Raw genomic sequence first — 21,709 nt, 5'->3', positions numbered from 1 at the left:
CTTGCTAAATTAAGTAATTTCTCAGGTAGTGAGTGCTTAAAACATTAGATTAACCTAAAATATTACTATTTTATTGCTGTTTTATTGCTTCTCCTTCACCTTCTACCCTTCCCCCTGCTTGTGCTCTCTTATTTGCTCGATCTCTGAAATAAATCAATAAAATCTTTAAAAAATAATTGCTAATAATAAATGGTTGTGAATATCGATCATCAGGTAAGTTCATTCAGGTACTTTTAGAGTTTTTCTCTTTGTTTTCTGTTTGTCAATATCTAGTAAAAGAGAAATTAAATACTCTGCATAATGGATAACACTGTATTCATACTATCCCAAAGGTAGCTGCTTAAAACAATGTATATTTCTTCTTCAAGTTTCCATAGGTCAAGGGTTTGACGCTGCCGCTAGGCTGGGTTCCTTTATGGACTTGGGGTTCTCTTCCAAGCTCACGTGGTTATTGGCAGACTTCATTGCCTTGCAAGGCAGGGAGTCAGGGCTCCATTTTATTGCTGGCTCTCTGCTAGGGGCCACATTCAGTACTGACTAGCTGCCCCTAGTTCCTTGCCACGTGGTCTCTCTCAAAGACCCTCTCATGCCTTTGAGGCCAGCAGAAGAATCTCTTACAAAAGGGCTCAATCTTTTACCCAATTGAGGCAGGCCTACCCAAGATAATTTCTCTCTTCATTAACTCAAAATCATTGATTTGGAACATTAATTGCATCTGCAAAGTCTCTTTATCTTTGCTACAAAATGTAACTTAATCCCACCACTTTTGCCATATTCTAGCCAAATCACAGGTCCTGCCCACACTCAAGGAGAGGGGATTACACAGAGCATAACACCAGGACTGGCAGTCATTGGAACCTTCCTAAAATTCTGCCTACCACAAACATAAACCAGGTAGTTAAAGAAAAGTAAAATAAAGATATTTAATAATATAGAGGCATTAAATGATTGTCTTCATTAACTTTTCATAACATGGTCTAGATGACCATGGAGCTAGCATGCCACATACCACATTCATGACATATCCAAAGCAAGGAAACCAAGATCATGAATCTTGATCCTCCAAAATAAGACAACAGCACTTACTGAAAACCCATCGGTAAAGCATATTAGCGTCAAATTTTACATTAGGAAGGACTAGGGTGTCATCAGTTATAAATCAAGTATTTTAAAGATGAAGAAAATAAAGATCATGGGGATAACAATGTGTTAATAAATGGAGGTGTTAAAAAATATCATGACAGGGGCAGCCCCAGTGGCTCAGCAGTTTAGTGCCACCTTCAGCCCAGGGCGTGATTCTGGAGACCTGGGATCGAGTCCCACGTCAGACTCTGCATGGAGCCTGCTTCTCCCTTTGTCTGTGTCTCTGCCTCTCTCTCTCTCTCTCTGTCTCATGAATAAATAAATAAAATCTTTAAAAAATATCATGACAAAGGTTATATTTTAATAACCTTACATGACCAGTGTGCATTCAAAGACAGCCTATAGTCATTTGTATATCAGAATTCTTTCCTGAGTTTTTAAAAATCCCCTTCAAATGATTATATAATCACAGGGCTGAGATAAAAGTCAGTGATATGCCATCTAATACTATTTTTCTGTCTTCCTATGAATGGTCTCTGACTCCTCAATGAGGAAAACATTGATCTAAGGAAGCATGCAGAGAGGCAGTCTTCTAGGGCTTTATTTTCTCACTAAATAAAAATTTCTTAATGCGGAAGTTCTTGATAGAAGATTTCCAATGTCTGGTTTCCAAAGTGAATTATTTTTAAATCCTTGTTAAGGATGAATGTGTTCAAGGTTTTTGACCTCCTAAAAGGAACAACATTGTCTATTGCCATAGTAAAGGAACATATATATCTGAACCTAGTTAAGGTCTCTATATAAACTTTTAAGATCTGGCAGGCAGATGCGGGGACCTACTCATCTTGCTGCCACTCAAGATGAACGAGCTTCATATGAAGTTTTCTTTGCTTATTAAAACTGCTACTCACTCAGTAATCTCCTTGACATCAATCATAGAACCATTTTTCTAGATATGTCTCCTGAGGAAAGGGAAACAAAAGCAAAATTAAACTATTGGGACTACATAAAAATAAAAAGTTTTTGCTCATTGAAGGAAATCATCAACAAACCAAAAAGACAACCCACTGAATGGAAGAAGATATCTATAAATGACATATCCAATAAGGAGTCAATACCCAAGAGCTTATACAACTCAACACTGTAAAAACAAATAATCCTATTATAAAATAGGCCATAGACATGAACAGAATTTTTTTCAAAGAAGACGACATATAGGTATATGAAAAGATGCTCAACATCACTCGTTATCAGAGAAATGCAAATCAAAACCAAAATGATATATCACCTCACACCTGTCAGCATGGCTCATATCAACAACACAAGAAACAACAGATGTTGGTAAGGGTGTGGAAAAAAAGGAACCCTCATGCACTGTTGGTGGAATGTAAATTGGTATAGCTGCTGTGGAAAACAGTATGGAGGCGCCTCAAAAAATTAAAAATAGAACTACCATACAATCTAGTAATTCCACTACTGAATATTTACCCAAAGAAAATGAAAATACTAATTTGAAAAGATATATGCACCTCTATGTTTATTTTAACATTATTTACAATAGCCAAAATATTTTATATGCAAGTAAGTAAATAACCATAAATCTTTTAAAAAATCTATCTGGGTCATTAAAAATTAAAAATGCCTTGTTTTAATATACTTACTGATGAGAATCATGGATACTATTTAATAACCATGAACACTTTAACCAAAACTAGTTTTGGATATTAGTTTTACAGAAGGAAAATATAAAAAGGAAAAACAGAATGAGCCACTTTATTGCACTGGTTCTTTTAACGTCCACTTTCCTGAATAATTGATTTAGCTATTATGATGATCAACACAGAATATTCTAGAAAGTTTATGTTTGGCATCAGTTGTTACAATTTCCTAAATATTACTTTATGTTCAACAGATGTCATACATAGAAATTATGTAAAATTCTGTTACATGAAGTTGCAGTTCTAAGACTGGAACTGTGCTTGGGAGATACTCATGATACTGGTGGTTGGCTTTACTGTTTTCTATAGTAAAATATTAAAGTATACGATGAGGGGAACAGGAGGACTGAAATGATAGTATGTCTAAGTTAATAAACCTGCCATTGCTATATGTTGGGGATCTAAGCAGAGAAAGTCTTTTAAACTTTGTTAATTTGGGAAATTATAGTTTTCAGTCTATCTTGACTAATGACTATATAGGTTATAGATAGGTTATTATACTGAATTTGGGGAGAGAATTATATATTAGCTGTTACATGTTCAAAATTCTATCACTCTGTGCAAATGTTGAGAGCCCTGACTTTATCATTTCAGTGCCAAAGCTCTTCAAAGTTTCTTTTATAGTCATGTTGCTTCCTTGGCATGTATGTAATCGAGAAAGGATACTGGTTTATATATGAATAAAATAAAAACAAAACTAAATTACTATATACAGTGAGATCTTTAAAACTAGGAAAAAAATCAGAGCATAAATGAATGTACAATGTCCAGCATTACAATGCATGGAATGTTCCCAAAGCAAGGGATCAACCTCACACACATACAAGAATTGCATCATTTATGTTATCTCCTTTTGAGAATGACCCAAAGTCAACCCACCATTTTTTAATCAACCCTTGGCACTTTGCAGAATAATCTTTTTATGGGTCTTCCCTTTTGATCCATGAATATAGGTGTCTGTTCATCCTATTTTGTTGAAAGATGCCACTAAAGAACCCCGAATTAGCAACAGTTTCCTAGTGTTGAAGGAAATACCACACGAGCTAACCTTGTCTCAAACTAGAAAGCACAGGGTATGACAAAGGGCAGCAATGGCAGGAAAACATGTGCTGGTCTCTGTGATGTGCTATCCTAGGTTGAAGTGGACTCAGCTGCTTGGCACAATTTCATTTAATGTAATCAAAATTTATAATATCCAAAACTTGTTTCAGGGCTACGATATAAGACAAGAGCAAAAAGCAAGTACACTATCACTTTATGTTCACATATGGTTTGTAAAATTAATTCACATATACTTCTAATATAATACACAACTGCATTCATTCAAGATATAGTTACTGAATGCCCAATCATGTGCCAAGATGGCCAGGTGATTGATAGAACCCATCCATGGTCCCTGGTGAGAGACTATTAAAATCTGACCATCCTCTGCACTTCCAGAGCCATGGGGTGGCTTCTTTTCCCCAGGCCCTTCTAAAAGTCTTTTTCCTAGTAAATTTTCTCTCCACATTCTGCATAACTGAGGAGCACATGGTGGTGGGTGCAGGGCTCTTTAGTCAGGAAGCATTTCTGATAGATCCTATAGTTTATAATTTGAGGACTTCAATCTCAGTTCACTCTCCAAAAAATATTAAAATATTTTAAATTCAGAGATAAAATGAGGATGATATACAGCATGTGCATAGCATATGCTGTGCTACTTAAGCAAAGGTGTCCAAATATTATTGTGATACTGTAAAAACTTTTTTTTTGTAAATTTTAAAGAAGAAAGCACAACTTCCATTTGGCTAATTTAAATATACTTATGTATTTATAGCATAAATACATAAATTTATAGTATTTAAATATAATTTATAATATCAATTTATAACATGTTTATATTATATTAAGTAACACCTTTTAAGGTATATTTTGACTTGATTGGTTTTTTACCTCTTTGAATATCGGAAAATATTTATGTCAACAAAATAAATAATGTACCTACTGGCTATCGAGCAATGGCAGAAAAGAAATACTTGCATAGAAAGTGAAGGAGATGGGATGCCTGGGTGGTTCAGCAGTCGAGCATCTGCCTTTGGCTCAGGGTGTGATCCCGGATTCCTGGGATCGAGTGCCACATCAGGCTCCTTGTATGGAGCCTGCTTCTCCTCCCTCTGCCTGTGTCTCTGCCTCTCTCTCTGTGTTTCTCATGAATAAATTAATAAAATCTTAAAAAAAAAAAAAAGAGTGAAGGAGACTCATCAAAGGAAGGCATTTCAGACTGATTGCTACAACTATTGTTCTTGAAAAGAGCCTGTACCTATATCACATCTTCAAGATGCAAGGAAGGAACAGATTAACCTACCTGTGATGTACATGTGCTATTTTTCTCACTATGACTATCTAGCAAAATTAGGACATTTTTATATTAAATGAATATATTTTTTCAAAAAGTATACAAAATATTATCAGAGCATATAAAATTACCCAGCCATCCTGAAAACATGAGGATGTTTAAAACAGACTATGAATTCCTTTTGACTACTAGTATTTTATCTACTAAATCTTTTGTTAAATGTTGAAGCATGGACATGAATTTATTGTATATTAAAGTGAATTTTTAAAAAATGAGAAAGCATCTAGGCAGTTAGTATTAGTGGATTAATGAGATTAGGAAAACATAATTTATAGAATTTTACAAATTAATTGATTAAATAGTCATTACTCAATTTTGATGCAGTCAACCCCAAACTCAAGATGGTTACAATTTTCCCACATGCAGAGGTAATGACTAACATAAAAAAATTGCAATAAAAAAGCAAAAAAAAAAAAAAAAAAAAAAAAACCCAACACCCTATAGTTCATAGTGAAATTGAGAAAAAATAAATGTATGACTATTTTGCTACTGATTGTTTTGATCTGGACAGAAAACAAACATTAATTACATTAAAAGAGGTTTCTACCAATACAATATGGATGACGTGATACAACAAGCAAAAACATGCTTACCAGGAAAGGAAGCTACTTACTGGGGAAAACCACATCACTTTAAGAATCCAAATCGTAAGAGCAAAATTCACAAGGAGGATGATGAGTAGAAGAAGAACAAATAAGTATAGGCAACGCTTTCTCCAGCCATAAATGCCAATTTTGTAGACACACTGGTTCTCTGGCCTCTGTATGTGGGTACCTTCTGTGGTTGTAGTGTACTGTTCGCGGACCATCTGCCATGGAGTAGGGGCAGGGTGGGAGAAGGGCCAGGGAGGGGTTGAGAGAGAGAGGGAGGGCCAGAGAGGGACACAGAGAAGGAGAGAGAAAGGGAGAGAAGAGGTGTGGAGAGATAGAGTGAGAGAGAGGAAAGGAAGGAGGGAGAGAGAAGAAAGAGGGAGGGGCACAGAGATAGAAACAGAGAGAGAATTTGTCAATACTGATTTACTAAAAGTCCGACAAAATAACACTTTTTACTCCAATAATAAATTTCCAAAATTAAGATGATTTTTAAAAAGAATTGAATATTACTTTGAAACACATCACCATTTCAAACACAGAGTGTGAGTAATCTATCATTCAAAACAGTTTAGATATGGCCAATCCATCTGAAATCCAGTGACCATATTTTCAGATTTTAATCAATAAGTATATAGAGACAACTTGCAAAAGTCTGCAGAGTTAAACTTGGAATTGAAGCATCAACCTAAAATAACTTACCAAGCTTTTAAAAGATTCAGTGGGAGGAAAATCAAGCTGATACCTATATATCTTTCTAAAAATGGAACCCAATTATTTAGTTTTCATGTTAAAGAATTAAATCACATCTTTCTTCAGTTGCTAAATTACTTAGAATTAAAGGCTCTCTTCAAGAAACCTACCACTCTAATTTTTGCCTATAATAAAATTCCCCAGTATTAACCTACTTCCAAGAAATATCAGAATGTATAGGTGCATACAAATGTTTACAATATTAATTGTTTGTAAATTAGAGTAAATTTTCATAACAATTTCAACTCCATGAGGAGATTTTATTTATTAAATTTTATTTCTTAAAAATTTTATTTATTCTTGAGACACACAGAGAGAGGCAGAGACACAGGCAGAGGGAGAAGCAGGCTCCTTGCAGAGAGCCTGATGCGGCAATGGATCCCAGGATCACGCCTTGAGCTGAAGACAGATGCTCAACCACTGAGCCACCCAGGCATCCCTCCGGAGGGGAGATTTTAGAGAATTATTCATTATTTCACTTTACATAGAGGAAAGAAGAAAGTGCTTTTAATTTATAAAGTGAAGATTAGAGATTATGAAGACTTTCCTGATTATAAATGTAGTAAAATGATGACTCAAAACATAAAATATTCTCCTCTGGGATTTTTTTTTTTATGCAAAGGTCTTACTTTTTTTTTTTAAGGAATGGTTTGGAGGTGCCCTTATTACAATAAGTCATAGTCTTAAATAATTCTTTAAATCTCTTTCCAACTCAATGATTGGATTTTCCTATGTTCTAATTCATTATATAAAACTGTGCTATTCATCACGTAGGATTTTCAAATACTCAGGACAATCTACATTATTCAAAACCTAAATGCTTACTGATTTCAAAACTGGCATAACCTATTTACTCACTTCTTTGAGCTCTTCAATCTTCCTGACATTAGAGTCCACCTCATGCACACAGTTTCTCCAAAGTCCTAGGAGTCATCCTTGATTCTTCTCTTTTTCCTTCAAACCTCTCACATCTTATCAGCTCTGCTTTAACATGTATCCTGAATGTGTCCACACCTCTTGCCCCCACGCTAGTTCAAGCCACTATGAACTCTCTTACCTGTACTACCGCAAAACTGGTCTTCCTTCCTTCCCTCCAGAAACCATTCTCTACCGAGCAGCCAAAAGTGCAAAATGTAAGCAAGCTCCAATCATTCTGTTCTTTCAAGCCCTCTAATGGCTATTCCTCACACTGAGAATATCTGAACCCTTCTGTTACCTGCCACACCCTACATAAGAGGCCTTTGCTTACTTCTTTGACATCTACCACCATTTTGTCTTTTGCTTGTAATACTCCATCTATTCTTCAACAGACCAGGTTAACTCACTTCAGGACCTCTGTCCTGAGCATTATCTCCACTTGAAATACTGCTGGCTCCTTCTTAGATTTCAACAGCAGCTCACATGTCATTTTCTCAAAGAAGTCTTCCCTGGGCACTGAGTCACTTGCAATTGCCTCACACTATTACATTTATTTCAAAGTGCATGCCATCATCTGTAATAATGGGAGACAACTCCAGAATTTCTGTGAAGCTAGGCTGAGAGACTGCAATTGGATTGGGAAGAGAGGCCAGAGAATCTGAATTTATAGGAAATGCACTATTTTACCATATCGCTACAGATTAGTAAAAATAGCAGCTTTCCAAGAATGTGTGTACGCAGTTTCCAACTGCTACATATCTCTATTCCTATATATAGTTTCCTATTGCTAGTGTAACATATTATCACAAATCTAGTGGCTTAAACCAGTACAATTTTATTGTCTTTCAGTTAGGGAGGTCAGATATCTAAAAATGGGTCTTTGTGGACAGGTTTGTATTCCTTCTGGAGGGTCTAGGGAAAAATCTGTTCCTTCTTTTTTCCAGTTTCCAGAGGCTGCCCACATTCCTTGGCTACAATCTGTCTTTATGTTGCCTCACCTCCTTCTGACTCTAATCCTGCTACTTCCGCTTCATAAGGGCCTTGTGATGACACTGGGCCCACTTGGGCAACCCAAGACACTCTCCCTGTCTCAAAGGCCTTACCATAATCACAACTGCAAAATCCCTTTTACAATGTAAGGCTCCAGGAATCAGGACATGGACATATTTGGGGGCCATTATTCTACCTTTCATAGAAAGCTTTTTTTACACTTACATAAAATGGGAAAAACCTTAATATCCATTTGAGACAATTTTGTTGTGGCTTATAGGAGAGCCAAAAGCAATTCTGTTATGAGGGTGGCCCTTAAATCCCTCTAACTTGGTCCTGGGAATCTGTTTTGATTATTCATTCACCTGTTTATTGACTCCTTTTCCTTAGAATTTAAACTCTATGTGAGCCTTGTTCATTGCTATGTCCATAAAATAGTGTAACAGACAGGTAATATGCACACAATAAAATCCATAAGTGGATGAAGAAATTGAAAGAACTATTGAATTTGACAAACATTCACTGAGCTATCTACATGCCAGGGACGATGTTACCCAATGAGGCTAGATAGATGGAGTGAGCCCTCTGAGTTACACACTAAATAAAACATTCTATGACTTATGAACATACGGAATCCATTAAGAAAAGATCTAGTACTTGTGATCCAATGCTCTTCTTTAACAATGATTTGAATGAGGAGTTAATTCCAAAGGGGACCTCGGCTAAGTAGATAAAAATAAAACATGCTGTCTCTGTTAAAGCATTTCCAGAAAAGACCTGTTGGAAAGAGGACTAGTAATATATGAGGTCTCTAGGATTTTATTATTGAAAGAATACTAACAAGGATGAACTAAATAAGACTGGAAAGTCAGTCTTAGAAGGGGTGAGCCACCAGCCTGTGGCTCCTGAGGATGGTGATTATGCTTTTACCACCATATGCCCTGGCAGACAGCAGGCACTTCATAAATATATACAGCACCAGCTCCACTTCTCCACTACTTCTTCCAGCAAAACTCCTTGAGTGGGTTGACTATACCTACTGTCTAACTATGTGTCTTCCTTCTCTCTAGAGCTTAATTACAGGCAGGCTTGTTTTTTTGTTTTTGTATTTTGTTTTTTTAAGATTTTATGTATTTATCCATGAGAGACAGAGAGAGAGAGAGGCAGAGACACAGGCAGAGGGAGAAGCAGGCACTCTGCCAGGATCCTGATGTGGGACTTGATCCCAGGACCCTGGGATCATGACCCCAGCCAAAGGCAGACGTTCAACCACTGAGCCACCCAGGCACCCCTGCACCCCAGACAGGCTTTCATACCTACCACCCATTGAACTGACTTTTGTAAGCTCACCAATGACCTCCGTATTGCTAAGCAAAGAGTGCATTCACATGACCTATGGTCAGCACATGCCAAAGAGTCATTTGCTTCCTCTTTCACTAGGTTTCCAGAAACCCTACTTGCAATAGCTGTTGCTTCTCATTCTCATTTGCTGCTTTGCCCTCATCACCCAGCCTCAGACTTGGCCCTTAGACCGCTTCTTCTCTTCATTTACGTTAACCCTCAGTTGCGGATGCATCTTTTTTTTTTTTTTTAAGATTTATTTACTTTAGAAACAGAGCAATGGAAGGAGGGACAGAGAGAGAGAGAATATGAGTTGAGGGAGAGGCAGAGGGAGAGAAGCTATGTGGGAAACCTGACGCCTGACACAGGGCTCAATCTCATCACCCATGAGATTGTGACCTGAGCTGAAACCAACATTGGATGCTTAACTGACTGAGCCACCCAGGCACCCCATGGATGCATCTTTAAGCCGAGGACTTGCCAGTTCCTAGCACAGACTCATCTTGAGCTCCAGAGTCCTACTATGCCCAACTGGATCTCAAACTTTACATGTCCCAACCAAAACTGCATCTTCCTAACCTACTCCTAGTAAAATTTGCCCCCATCCCACAAACTGGCAACTTCATCCTTTAAGATACTCAAGTCGAAAATCTTTACGTTGTTTTAATCCCTTTCTTTTTCCATGCCACATCCAAACCATCAACAAATCAGTGAATTAAAGTACTACCAATAAGGCAAAATCTGATTGAGGCTTACCATTGTCATTTGCCTGGCTGACTGCAACAGCCACCTAACTGTTCTCTGCTTGCATCCCAAATCTCCTGCAATCAATTTCCAACAAGGGGGCTGGAGCAGTCCTTTAAAACATCAACCAGATCATCCACCACCTCTCTATAAAACCCTTCTGTGGCTTCTATTCCACCTGGAGTAAAACTCAAAATGTCTAGCCTGACTGGCATGATCCATCCTGACTTCATCTCCAGCCACTCTCCCCCTTATTCCTTGCTCAGGTCATACTGGTCTTAACCACATTTAGTTGTTTATATTTATTTATAAATAAATTTATCTTATTTATTAAAATAAATTTTAAGGGATGCCTCAGTCTCACAACCCTTGAGATCATGACCTGAGCTGAAACCAAGAGCTGGACACAACCTACTGAGCCAGCGAGGTACCCCTTACTCACCTATGTATATTCCAACCATGAACTTGGCATTTCCCTTATCTGGAAGCCTGGATGGTCTTCTCCCAGATAATGCATGGCTTCTCCTTTACATCACTCAGCTATCTGCTCAAAGATCATTAAGAAGTCCTCCTTGACCATCTTATTTAAATAACAACCTTCCACCAACGCTACTGCATATTTCTCTATGTTCCTTCCTGCTTTATTTTTCACTATGACACTTAACTCCACATGACAAACTATATATCTTATTGACTTACTTTAAATACTCACCTTAGCATATAGAAGCCCCAAGAGGTTAGTCTTCAATTGTTTTTGTTAATTTGTATCATCCCTGGCAACTAGAGCAGTACCTGGCACATAGTAGGTGCTCAGTAAATACTGAATGAATTAATTATAACCATTGAATGCACATATCCCCAGATACTTTTATTTAAGTTTAAATAACAAAAAAATAAGATCAGTTTAGAATTAGTCCAGAGTTTCCTCAACTGTTTATAATTAGTAACTTGAAACCCAGTCACAATGGACTAGATTAGTGTGCTCAGTTGTTTGCCGTGAGAGAGGTAGCAGGCTCTACTGTAATCTGCCAAAGGTCTCCCAGGGAAGAGGAAGCTAGGGAAAGTGCTCTATTTAATTTATGAGTTTCATTCATTCATTCGACAGAAAGAGAGAGAGTGCATGGTGGGGACGGGCAGAGAGAGGAGAGAGAATTTCAAGCAGAATCCAGCACTGAGTTTAGAGACTGATGCAGGGGTGGATCCCATGACCCAGATCATGACCTGATCTGAAACTGAGTCAGATGCTTAACTGACTGAACCACCTAGGCACCCCATGAGTCACTCCACTTTTGTGCACCTACTTTGCTGACTAAGAGGCTGGATCCCATTTCTTTAGCAGAATATACTGACTCCAGGCTCACTTCAAGAAGCTGGTGATCTGCTTTTTGTCCTTTCAGAGTTGAGCTCTATTTACCCTTAATTCTGCTCCCACATCTGGTTCTATTTTTTCCCATTGTATTTCTTACTCTATCATGTTTTACGATTGCCCACTTTAAGTATTTTGGTTAACCTCCTATTGCTATTATTTCTCAGTGTTGATTATGTTGCATAAAACAAGGAATTTGCTCTAGACAGGCATGATTTAAGTGACTAAGTGGAATATCCAATTTATATTTTTTTCTTTTTTTAAATTTTTTTCTAAAAAAATCAATTTTGTTATTTAATAAATTCTTAGCTTACAGTTTTCATAACTCAGTGGCTTTCATTTTTATTTGATACCGTGTATTATACTTTTGCTAGAAGAGACTTTCAGAGGCTATCTGGTTCAGCTAGCTCCCTACAGATCTTTTCTATAATCAGCATTGGGAAGGATACCAATTCTTCAGCATTTTGAAGTCAGACAACAGCAAAGTAGTATTTATAATGGCAAGAAATTACACTGGATCAATGCAGAGTACTTTGCGATCTATTTATAAGGCCTTTACCAAAAAATTAATGAAGCAATGCTTTATCTTAGAACTCAAAACCTATATTCCAAGATAAAGAATTTTGAGTTTTGCCATATGTTGAATAAAAATTACCTTTATAGATCACTTTATTTAAAGTAATTAATGTTATTAAAAAATTATACCTCTTTCCCTGTTAACCATCTTTCAGAATATGTTGATGGTGGTATATTTAATTTTGATGGGTTTTAAAGGCTTCTCTCAAATACAGATATCAATATTTTAACTGACAGGGATTCAGACATGAAGTGTAATACATTTTTGCATAAATATCAGTTTTTATATACTTGGAATTCATGATTCCCTATTTATTATTTAAAATAAAACCACCTTATGGATAGGAATTTGGTCTTTAATATTCTTTGATTCTTGTCACGGGACATAATATAGTGAACTGAGGATTGTGGCTACTAAATAAATGTTGTTAAATGACATTCTTAATTTTGAGCATCATTTATTGGCATGCCTAATTTGGATAGGTTCTTGCCAGGAGTTTGAGACAAAGAGATAATAAATACATGGATAATGTTGAAAAGGAGTCAATATGATGTTTTTAAAAATGGGTTTGAAAAGAACCAGACTCTTTAGAAATGAGAAATTCAGTTACATTTTAAAATTCAAAAAGCTATATAGCTTGAAATTATAAGACATATAAAGTATATGTCTTATATGTATCTAACAAATATGTAAGAAAAGTCTTAGAAAACATGACAGCATGTTAAAGATATGAGAAATATGAAGGGAAAAATGATGGATAAGATGGTTTAAATGTGCTCTACTGGATCTTCAGGGGAATAACTAGAGAAAATACAGGAAAGACAACGATTAAAGGGTAATTGTGAAAAATTTTCTCCAATTGAAGATAAATTAGACTTAAAACAGATACTGACTCCTGAGCTGGATAAATTAATTGAAATTTATTAAAAAATTCTGAATCTGGAGAACACTAAAAGCAAAGAAACCTCATGACAAGTATAGGTCCCAGAGTTCAACCTTGTAAACGTAGTCATGCTGCAAAATTAACAAACTCACCCCAGTGAGGGTCTATATATAGGAGGGTCTGGCAGAGAGTTCAAATCCATCCTTTCCCCAGCTAGCACTTGTTGGTAGGGCACCTGCTGAGAATGATCATGAGCTCTTGGGCCTGCACAGTGATTTCAAGAAAGAAGGGAAGGAGGAAGAAACAGTGATTCCATGAATCTCCCAGTTAACCTATTCTGGGAAGAGTAATCTAGGAGATTATTGGTGATAGGAGCTCCATTTACTGATTTGCTTATTTCCAGCCCAACACACATAATACCACCCATCCTTTTACCCCAAAGGAGATGAAAACTTCAGCCACTCCTTGACAATGGGGCAGGAGCAGAGGACAGGCACCATCTATCATTTACGTCATATCTGAACTCTCATAATGACAGGCACATTACAGTGGGGGATTGTTGTAACACTACAGATATAAAATATATTCACCAGCAGGCTGTATAAATGCTAGATTTGTATGAGTCTAACAAACATTCTGATATACCCACTTCTATGTATATCTATTCATCTATATATAGTAAATAAAAACTGAAGAAGTTCCAGAAATAATGAAGCAAGCCATTATCCTAGTGGAAGATTTTCAGCATACCTCTACTGATAGATCAAGCCCTCCAAAATTACTGCTGCTATATGAAACCTGGACAATACCATTGAAATGTGTTCAAATGGACATGTAAAGAGCCCTATCTCTGAAACAGGGACATGTTTATTCTTTTTAAGCATACATGTAACATTTACAAAATCTGGTAACATACTGGTTCACAAGGAAGTATTATGAAATGCCACTTGATTTGTTTCTTACAAATTCTTTGTGGATAATATAGTAAAATTAGAAGTGTATTACACAATACTGGATAAAGCAAAAACCAAAGTCTTTGAAATATGTTAAGAGGACTAGGGTTGAGGCTTGACGATCAAGCTCACTCAGGTACATATATATGATTCAGATTATATTTTCCTGCCATAATCCCAAGACAAGGGATGGAGGATGTCCAATGGGCAAGCTCCCCAGCCATCTCATCTCTCTAAGGGAGATTCATCTGAGTGTTAGGGATGGAACTCTGACTGCTTTGAGTTAGGTTCTGCCAGGCCACAGGGCATGCTGACTGGAGGCTTACCAAGCCTCTAGTAGCACCCATCATGTCAATCAAAAAACTGCAAGGAAATTATTTTTGACAGTCTCAAAAACTGCCTTTCATACCATGTAACATAGCTCTGACAGCCAAGCAGCATAATTTATTATGCAGCACACACTATAATGTTATGTCATCCATTAAAACGACAAGGTAACTCACATGAGTAGTCACCTGCAAGACTATATAACCATGGCCAGCGGGATTTATGTGCACATAATAAGCAATCGAGGAGTATGTATTGGACAAAGGAATATATAGAGAGTGGGACTTACTGGATGCAAAGCGTAGTTTTGCAAGGATGAAAAATGAGATCACAACAATAGAAAAAGGAGAATAGAGTCTAAAACAAGTCCCCACACAGAAGTGATAAATAAGTAAATGGAAAGTGAAAAATAAGAGATAGCCAGTATAGATGGGCCACTCTTCCAGGGAAGAAGTTAGTGTGCTTATCTAAAGCACAGGTCATGCTGGCACTGAGAACCACAGGACAGGAAGAGTTCTCCCTCCATTTGCTTTCACACTTCCAAAAGATAGCTAATTCCTCTGTTAAATTAGCTAATTCTGTCTTTCTGACCTCCCTGTTTGCATCATAACTCACATCACTGTGACTAGGTATAAACATTCAGGAAAACAAAGAGTCATGGGGAGGAGACTGCTCCCCTCCCAATTCAATAGCTGATAATAAATTGGGGAAAACATCAGCCTTAAAGACAAGGTTGATACTCTTAAAAAACACAAACAATTCAATAACAGTTGAGCAAAGCCATGCATGTACATCAAAGAAATGTAAATGACCAATAATACACATAGTAAAAAAAGTTTAGCTTCATTGGGAACCCAAGGAATGCAAATAAACACAAATGCTGGAGCAGTTGCAAAGACTAAGGAGATTTAAAAAGTTATAGTAGCCAATACTGGCAAAGTGTCTGAAATGTGAACACAGTAGTCCTCTGCTGGTGAGCGTGAAAGTGATTGTGATCCTTCTAGACAGATACTTTGTTTGAGGTTCTCAGTGAAGAATACCAAGTAATTTCAATTCTAGAAACTTAGTCCATTTTCATTCCTATTTCTTTGAAAATTCATATTTCAGGATATTTACTGTAACATTATCTATGATGGCGAGAAACAAGACAGTAAATAAATGAAGAGTAATGAGTTCATTGGATTCTTATGGTATGACAAAAATCAACTGCTTGGAAACAAAACAATATCCCAGGGAAAGGCTAATAATAGGGTATTCAATGAAAAAGATAGATTATTGGGACGCCTGGGTGGCTCAGCGGTTGAGCATCTGCCTTTGGCTCAGGGCCTGATCCCGGATTCCCGGGATGGGGTCCCCTGTCGAGCTCCCTGCATGGAGCCTGCGTCTCCCTCTGCCTGTGTCTCTGCTTCTCTCTGTGTCTCTCGTGAACAAATAAATAAAATCTTTAAAAAAGAGATAGATTATTGAAATACATATTAAAATGTACACATAGAGAAAAGACAATGACATTTAAAAATTGTTAATAATTTTCCACACACTCTACCTTTTTTCATTGAAAATTGTATGCATTTAAGTATTATAACGAAGACTGCCACATTTGGAGACCTAGCTTCATAACCAGAACCAGGTGTCATTCAGTACCAAACATGCTCCCCTTCTTGGCATGGTTCATACCTACCATAACCTCTGATTTAGTGCACCTACATCAAGTGGAGAGAGACAAATTAGTAGGTGGCTGCCGTGAGAACTAAGTCGATGTTAAAAACCTATACAGAGATGCTAGAAGCCCAAAAGCAACCGTATGTCTCCCTGTTGAAGGCCACTTAGTAGCCTCTCGGCACGCTTTGTACTGAGCTCCATTCCACTGGTGCATCCAGACTTTCCAGTCCCGTCTCATCCCACTCTGCCCTTCTCAACACTGGCTTCCTTCCATCTCTCAAACAGAATAAGCTTTTTCTATCTTATCTAGCCTTTGTATGTTGTTCCTTCTGACTGAAAATTTGGTCCATACTGCATGGCCACCACATCCGACTGGATTTAAATGGTCTCTCATGAGCACCCCCACTTCCATGTGTTTTCTGTCCTGTCATAATTTACAACTGCATCCTGGTTCTCTCTTTCATAGGATTGTTGCTCAGGATAGACACAGAGATAACCTCTGTTTACTTTTTATTGTCTATTCCTCTTTAGACTCTTATCCCCACAAGGGCAGGAAGGATCCTTTGTTCACAGTCATATGTCGAACACCTAGACATATGTACCTGCAACAGAGCGGCCACTCAATTATATGTAATTGTTACAGGCAGGCAGCCAAATAAAATATATCCACATATATAATGTATTTGTGGAATAGATTTACATGTCTAGGAAACAGCATAATGGTTAAAAATGTGTCATTCCTTCTTTAGTCATACATATTATTTCTCTTACCCATTCTTTAACTTCCTCAACTTCAACAGAAACTTCACAAACAGCTAGGAAAAGAACTAGAACATATCATGCAAAAGAGGGAAATGACAGATTTACCCATCATTATTTTCCAGACCCTTTTATTGCCATATGTCATAACTCATAGGCTGACATTTCCCTCATTTCACATCCAGCAGGCCTGCATGTGACTCCATTTGCTAGAATGAATGTTAATCATAAGCACTCTTTGTGCCTGAACAGCACATTTTGGATCAAGATCATATAAAGTTTCACCCTGATAAGACAAATGAGTTGGATTTGGGAGGAAGATTGCTATAAAAAAACAAAACAAAAAAACAAAAAAATTAAAAAACAAAACAAAACAAAAAACAAAACAAAAAAACCCACCGTTTCTATTTTTGCTTTTCAACTATAGTATCTTGGGTATTTCCCTTTCGCTTTCATAAAAACCAGACTGAGTTCTAAAGACATACTTTACTGCGTTCTGTCAACTGATCAACTCATATGGCCCAGCAGCCTTCTCCTCAAAGTAGACTCCTGATCACCTTAGTCTTAGGACATGTCCTGACTTTTGGTGGGATATGTTTAAAAAGCTGTCTGACAGGGCTCTGTGGCTTTGGCACCTGGCCCTGTCCATGAGATGCAGTCCACAGAGCCACATTTCCTTCTAATACCTGCACCTGCTCCCTGGAGACTGGAGTTCTCATTGCTGTTTTCTCTTCCCTCTTTTTCTTTAAAGATTTTATTATTTATTTATTCATGAGTGACACACAGAGAGGCAGAGACATAGGCAGAGGGAGAAGCAGGCTCCCTACAGGGAGCCTGATGCGGAACTCGATACCGGGACCCCAGGATCACACCCTGAGCCAAAGGTAGACGCTCAACCACTGAGCCAACCAGTCTTCTCTCTTCTCATCCTTCTTCACACTGGCATTCCTTTTTCAAATTCTACTCCAAACTGTGATCTGCTAAAGTTCTGGGGAAATTGTGGAAAAAAATTTACTTGGAAACTCTCAGTTTCTAACAATTAAGACTCCTGAACAAAAGTGGAAGAGAAAGGCATGATATTACTTGATCCTGGCTTATCTATCTTTAAAATACATGCTTCTTTGATTTTGATGGCCCAAAACAAATACAAGGATTTAGTTTTTGATGTAATATGTAGTCTTTTAGGAAACAGTATATGGTTATGTTTTCTTCCCCCAAGTTCTTGTGGATTTTTTTTTTGTCAAATTCCTCAGAAACTGCCCACAAATGTGTGAAATATTTCATTGCATAGCATTTTCTGAATGTTACATCAACAATAAGGATTACCAAACATAGAGTTTAATTATGCAATTTTTCAAGATTTTTTTTTTTAACACATGAAAGTCTCACTGGGCTGTTTATTGGTGTCATCACTTATAAATGCTTTCCTAATATCATGAGTAATGTAATAGTTTTCTTCTAAGCCTAATGCTTACAATTGATATTCTCAGAGTTCTTAAGGTCCACCTAACACCTGTATCTGCTGGCATCTTTCTCACAACAGGTGGAAAGTAAGACTTATTGGTGGATTATACATATTTAACATCATGAGAATTATGTTTAATAAAGGTTATTATGCCTCTGATTACTATCATTTTTCTAAACAAGCCATTTTATTATCATTAGATCCCTAACATTCACAATAAATCCAGTTAACCTTATAACATTTGCTCTGATACACCCCCTAATATATTTATAAATCTTACATATGGAGAGGCCTGTATTTCCCTGAAATTTGCCATCATAGCTCCAAAGGGAAAATGCACTTTTCCTAGAATAATGGTTAGCACATAGTGTTATACTTGCTGCTATTGTATACTAAGTACAAAATTCATGCTCTTTCGACTTTGAAGCCAGATCATACTAGCATTTCAAAGAATGTGTATTTATAGAATAGGATAGTGCCAAACCTTGACAAGGTTCTGGAAACTATTATTACAGATACAACTCATATCAAATCAGAAAAACTCTAAAATATTATTAATAGAATCAATTATAACTCAAATACCTATTTACTATTATATGAATGACATATTTATGTATTTTCCATAAATATTTTAAATAGAGCCATTATGTTAAAAATGTTCACTATCAATTCCTCCTCATATATAAAAATGAAATATTTTTATGATTGTTCCTGTAAAATATTTTTATTACAGAATATGATTTAATCAAAGTGATCACCAAAATAATAATGGGCTCTGATTTGTCTATATAGAGAGTAAGGGATAATTAGTTATTTGAAGTTAGCCCCTATTTAAGGTGAAATTATCCTAGCAGTTCTGTGGTATCTTTAACTTTTTTTTTTTGAAGGCTTTATATTTATTTGACAAATTTGACAAAGAGGGAGAGAGTCCAAGCAGGGGGAGCAGCAGAGTAAAAGGGAAAAGCAGACTCTCCACTGAGCAAGGAACCTAATGTGGGACTGGATCCCAGGGATCATGACCTGAGCCGAAGGCAGACACTTAACCTACTGAGCCACCCTGGTGCCCCTATGGTTGCTTTAACTTCTTCCCCTACTTATGAATCCAAGTAGATTAATCTGAAATGCAAATTGGTCTCTTCTGCCTCCAGTCTCCTCCACTTATTCAACATCCAAAATATATTGCATCTATGTTCCCATATCATTTGTCCCATACCTACAAGGGCAGGATTTTTTTTTCTTCTGTTGGTTCTTAGCCAGTCCCACTACCTAGAGCATTGCCAATATCTGATGATCAAATGGATGAATATAATGCAAAGATGAATTCTCCATAAATGATATTTTTATATTGTTCTACTGGATTATACTTTAGTCATACCTATAAAAGTAAAACAAGGAAAGAAAATTATTTTCTAAAAATTCATGCCCAAATCAGATAACCATAAAGACAGAAAACCTGAAGATTATTCTAAGCAGATACTGTGGTGTGCCACACAGACCTCCCCTCATCACCAAGAAACTCATTCCCCCAGCCACCAGGACTGCTTCCTGCTCACAATGCACACCTGAGTCCCTGCCCCAAAGACTGATGAGGGCAGACTCACCCAAAGCGATGCCCCCTCAGGCAGCTAGGACTAGTCAGTCTGGTGGCATGAGGGCTTGGCTCCTGCCTTCATGTCTCTTCTGAAGGGTCATTCTGACTCCAGAGAGCATCCTCTACTACTCTTCTCTCCCCAGCCAGCCCTGTGGGATCACGGAGGCCTCTGTTTTCACTACCTCACAGCTTCTTCCTCTTCCCATTCCTGTTTCCTCCACTCCTGTAGAGCTATTCTTCCTAAAAATACTTCTTAATGAACTTCCTCTATGCAAATTTCAATCTCCTGTTCCCCCCAGAGAAATAGAGGTAACAGAGTTGGTGGTAAGAAGAAGTCTGGGAAAGTGAATCCAAAATGGTATTTTGGAGCTGGATCATCTGTCAATTACTGGCAACAAGGACCCTGTTTCTGGCAGTTCCTGGATTACGGGGCTATGCCACAGCATGCTGTGGTGGCATCACTGTGAAAACTGCCCCTGGTAGTGACCAGGGGATGGCACATCAGTGGGAAGAGACTTACTAGTGGGTGCAATGCATAAGGGGTTGGAGGGCTTCAAATGAAGCAATCATAAGGGCCACGGAAGGGCTCTTCTTTAAGGCATTGGAGAAAGACAATGTGAGACTGAGATGGTGCCAGGCAAATTGCAAAAATCAGAGGGCCTCTCTGGCAGCTGATGAAGACACCCTCTCTTCCTGTAACTGAAGGGTAGAGCAACAGAGGATCCAGCCTTTATAAGAGTCATGGAGTACCAAAGAAGATTGAATTCTCAACCCAAACAAGTCTGTTCTGCTGGAGCCAGGGCCCAAGCAGGGTGGGAGTGGAGCCCTGATATTTGGAATGAGACATCTGGGCCAATGCATTTAAGAAACTAGAAACTCCAGATGCCCCTAGAAAGTCTGAGTCCAAAGAGTGGCCCATTCCTCCTTCCCACTTGAAGAGGATGTGACAACCTGCCACTTGGCCTGTTCTCTCCTGGCCAGTTGACCAAGAGTTGGGGTTAAAGCACCATATAACCAGGTAGGGACAGGCAGGGCCTGATAAGGGAATAAAGGGACTATCCAAAGGGCCAGAAGGCCCTATCCAGCAGGTGTGTCAGCAGGTAACAATGTAGCTAGCACTGAGTCCTGAGGATCTGGATGCATCAAGGAAGATACCAAGTGGACAAAGAAGCATTTGGTATTAGAGCATCCTCTGATGATACAGAACTTAACACCATGACAAAGGTCTTGGAAGATGGCAGCAATACACTGCTGGGTTGGCCCTCAAAAGCTTGCAGAAAGTGATGGCTTCTATAGTGAAAGACAAAATCCGGAATTACTAGTTGTTGAAGAGGACGAGGATAGTTGGGCAGCCACCAGGGGAGTTCTCTCCATCTATGCAACAAAGAGACATTGAGGGTGGATAATCAGGAGGCTGAGTGCCACTGGTTCCTATAAAAATCACAACTTTTTGTTCAGGTTCCAGACCTGGAAACCCTTGACTGAAGAGAGACCTGGTCCCCAGAAGGAGGTGCCTGCAACACCAGAGCAAGTGGACATAGCAAGGACTCAGCCAGCCCTGCTCCAACAGAGCCCAAGGCCATACAACTGGGCTGCC

At 37.9% G+C, this 21,709-nt stretch overlaps 1 protein-coding gene across 3 annotated transcripts in view; it reads right to left on the bottom strand.

The window, feature by feature from the left end:
• SGCG (sarcoglycan gamma) overlaps positions 1 to 21,709 on the bottom strand; it is a 127,175-nt gene that overhangs the window by 72,156 nt on the left and 33,310 nt on the right. For 2 of the 3 annotated variants that reach the window (XM_055317251.1, XM_055317252.1), the window contains exon 2: positions 5,810 to 6,004. In XM_055317251.1, the coding sequence (XP_055173226.1) occupies positions 5,810 to 6,004 (195 nt within the window). Of the gene's footprint in view, positions 1 to 5,809; positions 6,005 to 13,510; positions 13,542 to 21,709 lie in introns of those variants that run through there. The other variant, XM_055317253.1, reaches the window with a different exon arrangement.

This window comes from Nyctereutes procyonoides, unplaced genomic scaffold (genome assembly GCF_905146905.1).
Source record: "Nyctereutes procyonoides isolate TBG_1078 unplaced genomic scaffold, NYPRO_anot_genome, whole genome shotgun sequence".
In the NCBI taxonomy this organism is placed as follows: Eukaryota; Metazoa; Chordata; class Mammalia; order Carnivora; family Canidae; genus Nyctereutes; species Nyctereutes procyonoides.
The sequence above is the reverse complement of the archived record's forward strand: the minus strand, read 5'-3'. Positions and strand labels throughout refer to the sequence as shown.